General features: G+C 36.2%; 1 protein-coding gene across 15 annotated transcripts in view; it reads left to right on the top strand.

Moving 5' to 3' along the window:
- Nucleotides 1–13,655, top strand: part of LOC124103256 (terminal uridylyltransferase 7) — a 67,335-nt gene that overhangs the window by 22,128 nt on the left and 31,552 nt on the right. For all 15 annotated transcript variants that reach the window (XR_009228265.1, XR_009228264.1, XR_009228263.1 and 12 more), the window contains exons 11-17: nt 3–152; nt 2,958–3,138; nt 4,514–5,619; nt 6,221–6,371; nt 7,702–7,788; nt 8,338–8,438; nt 10,499–10,556. Coding sequence is in view for 11 of the 15 variants with exons in the window: in XM_058584089.1 (XP_058440072.1) it covers nt 3–152; nt 2,958–3,138; nt 4,514–5,619; nt 6,221–6,371; nt 7,702–7,788; nt 8,338–8,438; nt 10,499–10,556 (1,834 nt within the window). In the remaining 4 variants the exon portion in view is untranslated. The remainder of the gene's footprint in view (nt 1–2; nt 153–2,957; nt 3,139–4,513; nt 5,620–6,220; nt 6,372–7,701; nt 7,789–8,337; nt 8,439–10,498; nt 10,557–13,655) is intronic.

Raw genomic sequence — 13,655 nt, 5'->3', positions numbered from 1 at the left:
AGATTGAAGGATTCTCATTAAACAAACTTACGAACTTCAACCTTAAAGACGTTGAGAAAGATTTTGTGGTCTGGGAATACACTGATAATGTTGGGGATACAAACACAGCAAAAGAAGAGTCACCAAAAGAAAGGCCAATTAAAAGGGGGCAGGTCTGTTCTCTTATTTCTAATTTTACTGTTGATTTTTATTTTAGTTATCAATTGTGGTGTTTATGAGTTAGTCAGTTTTCCTGTTTTTCCTTAACTGTCTTAAGTATTTCATGGTTATTTCATTTCCTAATCTGTTTAGTCCATTGAATAATCAACATGAAAGATTTTTAAAAATTATGAAAAGATTTTTAAAAGTAATGTGGAAAGATTTTAAAAAATTGATCATTAAATTTATTTATATGGTTTATTCTTTGTACAGAGGCCTTGGAAAAATACTGAGAATTCAAAGAAAAATCCCTGTGTATCTTCAAAAGAGTTAGGTCTTAAATTGTATTTAAGGTTTAAATCTATGGAATGTTAACTTCAAAGGACTGAAATAACAGTAAATAAGCATATGATTTAATGTACTGGTCCCATACTATTGGAAATGCATAAAAAAATCTATGTGTAAAGAATTACCATTAGAGTTTCCAACAAAAAAAAAAATTTGTGCACAGATTATACAGGTCGCACTATTCTGTCCCAAATTGGTGAATGGTCCTAGATCCCAATGACAGTAATATTCATGAAATAATTCTGATGCCAAAAATCTAATCCCATCTCTATACAAATAAGTCATATCATTCCTCCAGTCTGTAGTTTACTTGTTCCTAAAATGAAGAGATAGTGGTGAATCATAGAGTTTCCGGTTGTGTTTCCTAGAATTCTTAAGCATTGGAGCAGGAAGGAGGAGATGCCACCCCAGCCTTGCTGGCACCAGAACAGCACCACTTTTGTCTGTTTTCTACTGGGGGTTCCAGTGTGGATAAGAGCACAGGCTGTGGAGCCAGATATACAAATATTCTCAGTTCTCCCACTTATATGTCCTTGGCAAGTTACTTAATTTTTCCATGCCCCAGTTTCCTCCCTGTAAATGAGGATAATATTAGTACCCTCTCATAGGGTCATTGATTTATAGAATGCTTAACTCAGTGCCAAGCATGTGGTAAGCACTCAGGAAATGTTACCTACACTATTCTTACTTTATTCAAAAAAGGAATGTTCCCTACTTCTAAACAATTTTATTGACGATAATCTAGATATTTTAAAGTTCCATGTTAAAGTGTTTTCAAGTCATTTCAGTGAGATGCTTAAAAATCCTTTGTAAAGCTGAAAAAGGCTGTGGATGAGAGGTGAAATTTAATAAAGCTTTCAATTTCTGGGGGTTTCCTTTGTGTCCTCAATTCTAGTATTTGGGACCCAGACAACTTCCAGTATCTATCAGTTCTGCCTTATAAGTCTACCTACCAGATGACTTTATCTTACTCTAAGACCCTTTGTGGTTGAGATTTATCCATGAATAAACTACTATACCACTTGTTTTAAAGTCTGATTTAGTAAAGTGTGATTGGAGACAAATTTGTATACTTAAGGAAAGAATTTTTTCAGTGTGAATTATAAGACTAATGTGAAGAAAAAGCTATTTCTGTAAGTCCATTTAATGCTTTTCTTTTATATTTTTATGTTCTTTGGAGAGGTTAGTCATGCTGCCACATCTGAAATTAAGTGAGCTCTAGACTTTGTAGAAGTTGCATATGCTGTGGTGAGAAAAACAATGTATTGGGGTCAGAACAAGTTCTCACGCCACTTACAAGCAGTGCAACCTTCTGACAAGTCACGAAAACTTTTGGGGCTTCAGTTCCTTTTAACATGTGGACTTCTTCACTAGATTACCTTTAAGAGCATCTTACTGTTGTGACATTGTTTCAGTGATATATGAATTTCTTGTACTTAAAGACTACCTGAGTGAAAAAATACAGAAAGCAACCAAGTCTGCCAGATGCTTTCCCTTGTTTCTGATTTAATCCTCATAACTATCCTGTGTTATAGGTGGTATCATCCCTACTCTGCAGATAATGATAGCGACCATTTTTTGAACACTGTGTGCCAGGCACTGTGCTAAGCACTTTACAGACACTATCTCACTCAGTCCTCCCAAGAACCCAATGAGGTGGGTACTATTATCCCCATTTGTCAGATGAGGAAACCAAGTCTTAGGTTATAGACATTGACCAGGATCATACACGGCTAGTACTTGGCAGAGTTTGGATTTCAAACTAAGGTTGTTCCAATTCCAAAGCCAGTTCACTTAACCATTGTGCAATACTGCTAGTCTGAGAGTGAAAACACTAAATTACAGAGCAATCAAGAGCTATGAAATGGCAGAATCACTGTTTGGGCCCTTTTTTTCCCCCCCTATTCTGAGTTCTGTGTATTTCCCAAAAGATTATAGGAAGTATGTTATTTGAACTTGTCAAGTCAGTGACTGTAGAACTAGTATCAATTTCTATTATAGTTATTTGACTTTAATTGCCACTGGCAGATTTAGTGTACTTATGTAGCATATCAGGGCAATGAGAGTATTGGTTTTCTTTTTCTCTGTCTTTAGCTACTATACATTTCCATGTATCCATATAAAGGTGCCCTCCAGCAGCAGTAACAGGTGAAGGTCCATGCTGAGAGTATTAGCAAACTGTGCAAGGTCCTATCCACCTGTTATTAAAATTTCAAAATTCGGTGCTGTCTGGTTAAATAAAATTGGTCCTGTCTGTTCCATGGTACTGACTAGATTTTAACCTACCCAAATGTCAGGGATGCAGTGAAGTTTTGCTATTTTCCCACATACAAAGTGATTTGTCTAGATGTCAAATTTCTATCTTTGCTCAGATTTTCCAGGTTTTTTAATTTGATGCTCAAATGATCTTTAATTTTTCAGATTAAGCCAACACCCGAAGTAACCAATATATTTCTCTTTGATATTAATAGGTATCATTAATATTTGATACAAAACACCAGCCTTCAGTACCAGTTGGGCAGCTCTGGGTGGAACTGCTGCGATTCTATGCTTTAGAATTTAATTTGGCTGATTTAGTGATCAGTATCCGTGTCAAAGAATCAATATCTCGAGAATCAAAGGATTGGCCCAAAAAGCGCATTGCCATTGAAGGTATCTCAAAATGTTTATTCTTTTTTTATTTTATTATTTTTTTTAAGGTACCAGTCTAACAGCATGCTTTTATTTCAGTCTCTTTTCATCTCCTACTTGTAAGGTAGGCCTGACCTCAAAGGTGAACTAAATAATTAGGATCTTGCATGTGTTACAGTGAGTCATCTAAAAGGATCAAAAGGTTTATCCTGAGTTTTTGAAGAACTATAATGAAATATCTTAATTTTTAAGCAACTTGAATAATGGTTAGCTGAGTTCTTGCTTTCTTTGTGAATTGCTTAACAACTTAAATGCTTAATGTTTTTTTCCCAGTGATCTGAGTTTCCCTTTCCTGCTGTTCTCACTTCTGGATTTTTAAATTCAGTCCTTTCATGGGTTATTGTTAATATTGTTTAGTTTTGCAGAGATGAGAAAAATACTTTTTCTTGTGAAGACTGACATTCTTAGTTGGATAACTCTCCAGTAAAGGGAACAGATAATTATTTTTTAAAGTAGTAATCAGTAACTTACTCATTAAAAACACATTTTTAGTGAAGGCTTCTTTAACTGAAGTCACTATATGAAAGACACACTGATGTGCCCTGTAGATGTCATTAAATGGACTATCTCTTCTCAGCTTTGCAAAGTCAGGAGGTTGAAACCCCTCTAGAAATCTTAATTCTCCTCCTTTAATAATTTACAGAATTTCCTAAATGGAATTCTCTTATTTTTGCTTGATTTTTTTTTCAAGCTTTATGTTGCATAAGAGGGTTTTTTGCAATTTGCATAAATTCTGTGTGCAGTCATGGGGATCTCACATTTTTAAACCCTCCCCTGCAGTTTCTCTGGCTCAGCTCTTCTGGCCAATTGCCTAACCTGCTGGAGTTCTAGGGGAGGAGAAAAGATTGAGAGAAGTGGTGTCTCCTCCTGGTGCCTCCCTCTCGCCCCTGAAATTCAGTCCAGCCAATTCAGTGATGGGGCTTCCCAGGGCAGAAGAGTGGAGGTAAGCTCGACAAACCACAGGGCTTGGCTGAGTGGGGAGGCAGAGCACTCAGCAGCAAAGCCTATAGGGAAGACCTGACTTCCTGAGGGCACGATAAACACACGAATGACATCTTTCCTACCACCGCAGTCACGGCAGAATAGGGAAGGGGTACTGGTTCTGTACAGGATGGGTTCTCTTAGCAGAACAGATGTTTCAGAAAACATTGCTTTTTGTTCTTATACTGTATCTTCTTATTCTCTACCTGCATTTTTTCTTTTTTTAAGCATATAAGATATAAACTTCACTGTTGTTTATTTGTTATCTATTTTTATTTGCAACGGGCTAATTTTTAGAGCACAAAATAGAAATATATTAAGTGGTATATTTGTTTTTTCATTGTTATTGTTACAGATCCCTACTCTGTTAAAAGAAATGTGGCAAGGACCCTAAATAATCAACCTGTGTTTGAATATATACTTCACTGTTTAAGAACGACATATAAATATTTTGCTCTTCCACACAAACTTGCAAAATCCAGCCTTCCAAAGCCTCTGAGCACAGTTACGTGTATTTCAGAACATTTTAAAGAAGTAATAAATCATGATCCAGATGTGCAAACAAAAGACGATAAGCTCAACAATTCAGTTTTGGCTCAAGGCCCTGGTGCTACTACCATTTCAACTGAAAATGCTTGCAAGGCACAGCCACTTTCTCTTAAAGAGACTGCTGAAAGCTGTGGAAGCCCACCAGCTGAGGAAATTGGAAATGTACACATCAGGAAATGCACACATTTAGGAAACTCTGGCTGTATCCAGGCAGAAGTCAATTGTGATAATTATGAGGATATTAAAGTACACCATCAAGAAACAGGAAGTAAAGATGAGAAAGAGAAAATCAGAAAGAAGGGAAAGCATCCTTTGACTGCTGATGACCCCAGTATAAGCAGTAATGAGTGTGGAGAACTTACAATTGGCAGCAGCCCATGTAATTATGAGACAGATAGCATTTTGAATTTAGAAGGCCTCCAAAATCCTACAGCCAAAGTGTGTGATGGATTTGCTACTTTTGATGACAAGATTGATCTTGATGAAGAAAGTGTAGAAGGTACTGATGAGCTAGAAGACTCTTTAAACCACTTTGTCCCTTTAGTCCAGTGTCAAACATCTGAAATCATTCACTTTGATGAAGAAGAGGAGGAAGATGAAGAGGAGGAGGAAGAACCCAGGCTCACCATTAACCAAAGGGAAGATGAGGATGGCATTGCTAATGAAGATGAGCTGGACAATACCTATACTGGATCAGGTGATGAAGATGCTCTTTCTGAAGAGGATGATGAATTAGTTCAGCCGGCTAAATATGAAGACTTGAAAGAATGTGAAAAAAATGTAGATGGCGCCCTACTTACGGAACTTAATAAAATAAATCTTAAAGAAGAAAATATATGTGAGGAAAATTCACCAGTGGACCAGTCTGATTTCTTCTATGAATTTAGTAAACTTATCTTCACCAAAGGCAAGGTAATCAGGAGACTTTAAACAATTAAACACCAGGAGACTTTAAACAATTTTAATACATGTAATTTCAATTTTCATACACAAGAACATAATTCTCCATGTTTTGGGTGTGGTTAAGAAGTTTTGCCTTTGTCCTAATACAGCCACTTGATTCACTTCCTTCCACTTTACATTCCTTCCAATCAGATTTGTAGGAATCTGCGTAGGAGGAATGGAAAGCTGATAGTAACTATCCTTTTCTCCTGATGACATCATAAGGATGCTTCTCTCTCAGATCTTTTAATGGCTTCATTTCTTTGGAAAGTGAAGAGTAGGCTTTGTACTTCAAAAATAAAAAAGATCCAGGCATGTAATCTCAGCCACTCAAGGGGCTGAGGCAGGAGGGATCGTAAGTTCAAAGCCAGCCTCAGCAACTTAGCAAGGACCTAACCAGCTTAACGAGACTATGTCTCAAAATGAAAAGTAAAAAGGGCCGGGGATGTTACTCAGTGGTTAAGTGCTCCTAGGTTCAATCTGCAAGCCAAAAAAAAAAAAAAAAATTCTAAATCCCATTATTTGGCAAATAAAGTTTTCAGTGTTATTTTGCTTTGCCATATTCCTACAGTCTCCCACAGTTGTGTGCAGCTTGTGCAAACGAGAGGGTCATCTAAAGAAGGACTGTCCTGAAGACTTCAAAAGAATCCAGCTGGAACCTTTGCCACCACTAACACCCAAGTTTTCAAATATCTTAGATCAAGTTTGTTTCCAGTGTTACAGTAAGTTATTCACATTTCTTTTCATTTGTCAGAAAAGTAAATTGACTTGTTGTTGTTGTTGTTGTAGTTGTTACTGGAAATTGAACCCAGGGGTGCTTTACCACTGAGCCATATTCCTGGTCCTTTTTATTTTTTCTATTGAGACCCTTGCTAAATTAAGGGTCACTCTTAAGTTGTTGAGGCTGGCTTTGAATTTGAGATCCTCTTGCTTCAGTGTGACATGCAGGTCCCATTTGGGACACACAATAAGTAATCATTAAAGAAAGAAGGAAGGAATATCTTTTTAAGTTGTTTGTTTTTTCTGTTTTATTTGTGCTGCAGATTGAACCCAGGGCCTTCCACGTGCTTAACTCATGCTTTATCACTGAACTACTTAATCTTAAGACTTTTTAAGTCTTAAGATTAAAATACTATATTAGCTTTTCCAACTAATAGATTACATTCCTTGAAATGTTTTCCTAGATGCATTTTTCATGACCAGAAGTATTCTCTCACAAAGGAATAACTGTACATATTGCCCCCTCCCTTGGGGAGCAGTAAATCTTCTTTAGAGATTTGCAAGGCATGATAAAAGCAGTGTTTAAAAGCAATGTTGTAGCAAAGAAACTTGATTTTATATCTTTAATCCAACAGCTCCAAAATTTGAGCACAGAATTATTCTTAGTTAACATTAATTCATAGTGCACACAACATGACAGCCCTTTAAGGAAGAGTAGAGTTTGGGGGAGCATTGGTATAGAGAGGTTTCAAGTCCTACAATGAGAAAATTTTGCAATAGAGACATTTTACTGCTTAGAATGGAGAACTTAATGCTTCATATTGCTACATCTTGAGGTGTCCATCTATGCTGAAAAATAATTTTTTAAAAACTTTTGAGGTATTATCAAAAGCCTTCTCAAATTCCTAGACTCAAGTGATCCTCCCACCTCAGCTTTCTGAGTAACAGGCACTACGGTGTGCACCATCATGCCTGGCTGCCAGGGATTTAAAAATGAAAACAAAAACTTTTTGGTGGTTTAAATCTATAAAAGAAAACTAGGTTCTCTTTAGGAAAAAATATGGACATGCTCACAAATTTTTGGATTCACTCTTTGAGGTCTCTGTAAAACCCAGGTACAGAGCCTGTCTAAATTAGTTTTCATTTTAAGAGTAGTTCTTTCTAATAGACTCTTCTGTTAAAGAAACAAAAGATTATTTTACATTACAAATGTTATCTGGGCAAAGGCACAAAAATTAGGGTGTTTTCTTTAAACCTTTGAAGTCTTACTTTCAGCTTTTTCAAAAAAAAGTCATCAGTCTTTTTCTCAATGTGTCTATTTATTTTAAACAGAGGATTTTTCTCCAACTGTTTTAGAAGATCAGGCTCGTGAACATATCCGGCAAAACTTAGAAAGTTTCATAAAACAGGACTTTCCAGGTAAATGATATATATTTTTTAATCCTTAAAAAAGGTAATGTGACCTTCCTTTCAAAAGAGTACATGTATTACGAGCATACTAATTTTGAGAATAACATCTTGCAGTGATTGTGGGTTCGGAGTTTCAGTTGCTTTGTGATATACCTAGGATGGTCTTTGGTGCACCAAATCCTGGTTTACGAACAGAAAAGAAAGTACAGTGCAGAATTTATTCTAATAGATACCACAAGTGAATTTCACTTAATATTACATTTGTAATCAGAGTTCACACCTCTAAAATATGCATTTATTTAGAAAGGAGTGATACATTATTAAATGTGTTGAAATGATCTCCATTTTGTTTGAAATGTCACCTAGTAATCTTTCATGATATATACAGCTTGTATATTAAAGTAAACTTGGAAAAAATAAATAAATAGTTAATAAAAAAATTATTATGAGATAGGATAGTTAACACCTGGGTATATTTGATTCATGAGAGGGTCATTTTGGTCAAAATATTAAATGTACTCAGGTAATTAGTTATTACTTTTCATATATCCCTAACAGGAACTAAATTGAGCTTGTTTGGCTCCTCCAAAAATGGATTTGGTTTTAAGCAGAGTGACCTTGACGTCTGCATGACAATTAACGGACATGAAACTGCTGAGGTACAGTGACCACATAAAACTTGCATTTGCTCTGGCAGTGTGATTTGAACTATCTTGACTGATGGTACAGCTTGGTACTTTCCAAATTTATCAAGGCATGCCATATGGAGTGTGCCATTTGGCACACCCTCTAGCCAAATACATTAAGCTTAGAGGTGAATATGAAGAATAGATTGCCTTGTACATTCAACTTTTAGTATGAAGTAGATTTGAAAGTGACCACTGGGAATTCTGCAAAGCCAAACCAGCTTTCCTGGTGTTCCATTAGCCTGGCTACTAGACTGACCTGGATATGCATATCCATACGTTATCTATAAGGTTTTTATTTTGTTTTTGTTTTAAATCAGGCAGGCAGTGTGGTATAAATGATGAGTGCTACCTTTATAGTACAAAGACCTGGATTTGAGACAACTTGGTTTTTTCAGTACCTAAACATGTGGTCTTTGGTCGATAGCTATAAAATGGAAATAATAACTTCTGTCTCTTGCTTTAGGAGATCATAGTGCATATCAGCTTGGTTTTTATATGTCAGGAGATAGCAAATTTTGGCCTATGGGCTGAATTCAGCTCACAGCCTGTTTTTGTAAATAAAGTTGTATTAGAACAGAGCCACACCCATTCATTTATGTATTGTCTATTTAGTTGGTTTGTGTGTGTGTGTGTGTGTGGTGCTGGGAATCGAACCCAGTGGCTCAGTGCCTCACGCATGCTAAGTAAGCTCTCTACCGTTGAGCCATAACCCCCAGCCCTATGTTTTGTGTATGTCTGATTCTCTACATGACTGGGAGTTTAGTACTTATAACACATGCTTATGTGGCTCGCAAAGCAGAACAAATTTGTCAGCCCCTGATGTATACAGGAAGGCACTTATATAAAAATTATATAAATTCTGAGATGTGCTGAGTTCCTATTCGTTTTTGTTTGTTTGTTTTGTTTATTTCTGTTTTTATTATTTTTATTTTTGATTAGTGGTGCTGAGGGACTTGAACATGCTAAATAAGGGCTCTTACCTCTTACCTACACCCCATGTCCCTATTTTTTAAATTTGTAACAGTAGTCCAAAGGCTCTATATCCAGAAGAGTGCTGCTACTGTTCTCAAGTGCTTTCTTTGCCTTGAAGATATAACAGATTTGGAAAAATGGACAAAAATGATCTGCCCAGAATTTGGTGAATAAAATGAATAAGCAAGATTAGGTCTTCCGTATGGCACAACCCTATTATACAACCTCAAGATTAATTAATTAATTAATTTTTTTTTAAGAGAGAGAATTTATTAATATTTATTTTTTTTTAGTTTTCGGTGGACACAACATCTTTAGTTTATTTGTATGTGGTGCTGAGGATTGAACCCAGCACCCCGCGCATGCCAGGCGAGCGCGCTACCGCTTGAGCCACATCCCCAGCCCGAGATTAATTTTTTTTAACCTAGTATATAAACTAATTTTGAAGGCATTTCTAAAGTGAAATTCCAAATATGTTCTGGAATGTGTACAGTCATCAAAAGGGCTTACATTGATAGGGACTGTGAATGTGTTTTTAAGTATGAATTATTAGAAATATCATTCTTATTTGCTATATTACCTTAATTTTCTGCATTATAATTTTGGCTCTTCCAGTGGGGAAATAATGTGAGCTTAATCACTATCCACAGCAAGTCATCAACTCTTAAACTATAATTAAGATTTTACCTGTAATTAATAAGATGAGGCATAGAAGCCCCTTCTTATATACTCTGGCACATAGGGTACTTCTGAGAGAGGTAATTACATAGCAAAAAAATGAAAGTCCTCATCCATGGTTCAGAGACGTTTCAAGAAGCTCTCAGTCCATGGCTTCCTGACTGATTTTAACCTTTTTTGCACCTTCAAAAGCAATTAGAACATAGGATGTGTGGCAGTTTTTGCATATTTAGAATATTTCCTATGGATACTGACTGATTCTCAACTAAAAGTGAAAAACATATAATGAGTTTCATTATATCTGAAGACAGTGGATACTATAAACAGTATAGTAACCTGTCTTCCAATTTTGATTAATTTTTGTGTCATCTTTGTTGCAGGGGTTGGACTGTGTAAGAACTATTGAAGAATTGGCAAGAGTCCTTAGAAAACATTCAGGTACCTCTAAATATTTGTTTCTAAAAATACTATAACTTTTTTAGTGTTTCGTGTACTTAGAATTTATTTTTATTATTTTTTAGTTGTAGGTGGACACAATATCTTTATTTCATTTTTATGTGGTGCTGAGGTGTGAACCTAGTGCCTCACGTGTGCTAGACAAGCACTCTATCACTGAGCCATAACCTCAGCCCCATGTACTTATAATATATTAATGCCTACAAAGCAATATAGTGACTCATTTTATAAAATACTTACAGTACTAGTGTCCTTAAAAAATATCATGATTAAGTATGAAAGACTGAGGAGTTGGTGACAATTTGTGTGCATATTGTTCCCTAGCTGAATTTTGTGTCTGTGTGTATGTGTGTGTGTGTGTGTGTTTCCCCCAAGACAAAGTATATACCAGACAGGAAATTTTGGAAATCATTTTACTTATTGATATCATATAAATCAAAGTATAGAAATTATTAAAACCTCATAAGTGTAGTGAAGAGCATCTTGGCCTAGGCAGTTGCATTCACAGCTGTTCTGTTCATCAAGCTATTATAACCTTGAGCCAGGGTTCACTTTGCTTGGTCTGTTTTATCAATAAATTAAGAAAAGTGAGAAATCATTTACAACTGTAAAATATATGGATTTTTAAATTGTTTGCAGAGCTAAAATGCCATTAACATATTCTTTTGCTAGTGGGGCATCTATCAATGCTGTGTAAACCTGAGAGTCCAAGAGTGATACCAAGAATTAAGCAAAATTGTAAGGAATTGTTTGAAAGAAGTTGAGGACTAAACCTTAATTTCAGTGGGTAGAAAATAAAAGACTGAACATGGGAGCTTTGGGGTTGATAAAATAGAACCAGTTTGATTTACTATGAATAAATGCTAGGACAAGGTTCTATGTATTATAGTGTCCAATGGTGTCTAATTCCTGAATGGGAAGGAGTTGGAGAAAATGGTTTATCTAATTTAGAGGTGATAAAGAAAAGTATTTGGTAGATATTCTGAAATCAGACTCTTCTGAGGGGTGTTTTGTTTTTGTATTAAAGGGAATTGAATTAAAGGGCAAGTCTACCACTGAGCTATATTCTCAGCCCTTTTCATTTTTTATTTATTTTTTTTTTAATTTTTTTATTAGTTGCTCAAAACATTACAATGATCTTGACATATTATACATTTGATTCAAATGAGGTACATAATCTCATTTTTTATTTTGAGAAATGTTCTCACTAAGTTGCTACAGCTGGTTTACAACTTGCCATCCTCCTTCCTTGGCCTCCCAAGTACCTGGGCCTGGCTCTTTGGGTTTTTTTTGTTTCTGTTTTTAAAATTTTTTGTTTTGTGATGCTGGGGATTAAACTCAGGGCCTTCTGCATCTAAAGCAGGTACTCTTTTTTTTTTCTTTTTGTGGTACTGGGGATTTATCCCAATTGATCCCACAGCCTTGTTAGCAGCCCCTCCCCCACCACCCGGCTTTAAATCCTGGTTTCCCATTTTCAGGCTGTGTGATCCCAATACCTCACTCAGCCTCATTATAAACACCCAGTTCCTCGTCTGTACAGCACCGTATATTCTGAGTATTCAGTAAATCCAAGCTTCCTTACTTCTCTTCCCCGTTAATATAAGTTAGTTTCCCACACAGATCTATCTTTCTTTCTTTTAATATTTTTAGTTGTAGATGGACACAATACCTTTATTTTGTTTATTTAATTTTATGTGGTGCTGGGGATCGAACCCAGGGCCTCACACATGCTAGGCAAGCTCTACCACTGAACTACAACCTCAGCCCCTTACACAGACTTTTCATCCTGAAATTACTTTTACCATTTACATGCTTTTTACCTGAGTTCTTTTTTTTTTTTAATTTTTTTTTTTTTTAGTTGTAGTTGGACACAATTGCTTTATTTTATTTATTTATTTTATGTGGTGCTGAGAATCAAACCCAGGGCGTCACATGTGCTAGGCAAGTGCTCTGCCGCTAAGCCGCAATCCCCAGCATCACAAAACCCCAGCCCCTTTACCTAAGTTCTGTAATGTGATAACTGTATATCTGCCCTTTAAACATCACCACTTAGCACTCTCAGGAAATTCATACTCCTACATATCAGAATAGACTCATTTTTCTGTTTACTTCCTTCCTTCTATTGGTTCCACCACTGCTTCCTGCCCTTCCTTCTGAATCCTCTTTCTAGATTTTCAACATTGGTATCTTTAGAATCACCAAAATGGGTGAAGTGATTATTAGTCTGACGTAGTCTATTCAGGAGAGGTTTGGAATCATTTGTGCCTCGTTTGAATCCTAGGTTCACCATTTACCAATTGTATGTTCCTAAGTGGATTTCTGTGGGTCTCTGTTTCCTCATCCGTAAGATGATGGTGCTCAATCTAAGTAAAGTTTATGAAAGACTCTTTGCATGCCCCTGGTAACACATTTTGTACTCAGAAAATAGTAATTCTTACTGTTAACAGCCCTTCTCCTTAACATTTCTCCTCCCCATCCTGTCATAGAGACTCAAGCATGACTTGTTTTCTCTCTGTATTTCCATTGTACCTTGATAGTTCAGGCCCAGATGTTTTTAAGTGGCTGTCTTGCATTCCATTGTCTCCAGTGCATCCATTGCTGAGGCATTGTTTAAGATTGTCAGTGATTTTTCCTCACACCAGTTTGTTGACTTCTCTTTATCTCTAAATATCATTCTTAACATGGTATATAGGGCTCTGGGTTCTTCCCAATTTCTTCCTCATCTCTCTTTATTCATGTTCCTTTACCTCAATTCATTCTACTGCCTGCATAATTCCTTGTAAGATCTCGAGCCATTCTGTTTCAGACGTCTACCCTTTCTGAGTATAGTTTTTCTTGCCTGGTAAATCCCCTCAACCTACACACTATCGTTTGCACATTCTTTTCCTTCAAAGGCTAGATCAGGTAATTTCCTTCTCTTACTAAAATTGATTGCTTCCTATTACCTTCATAACTTCTAGCTCCATGACGAGTAGCTTGTTTCAAAGGATTCAGGTGATTGCCCATAAGGTTTCTTCCAAATTAGATACAGTCATGAAGAGAATAGACAAAACACGTACTGCAGATACTGTAGTTGTTTCC

This window comes from Marmota monax, unplaced genomic scaffold, assembly GCF_021218885.2.
Source record: "Marmota monax isolate L192 unplaced genomic scaffold, Marmota_monax_Labrador192_F-V1.1 WCK01_AAM20220418_F8-fsc00729, whole genome shotgun sequence".
NCBI classification, from domain to species: Eukaryota; Metazoa; Chordata; class Mammalia; order Rodentia; family Sciuridae; genus Marmota; species Marmota monax.
Note: the sequence above shows the minus strand (reverse complement) of the source record. Positions and strands in the feature narration are given on the sequence as shown.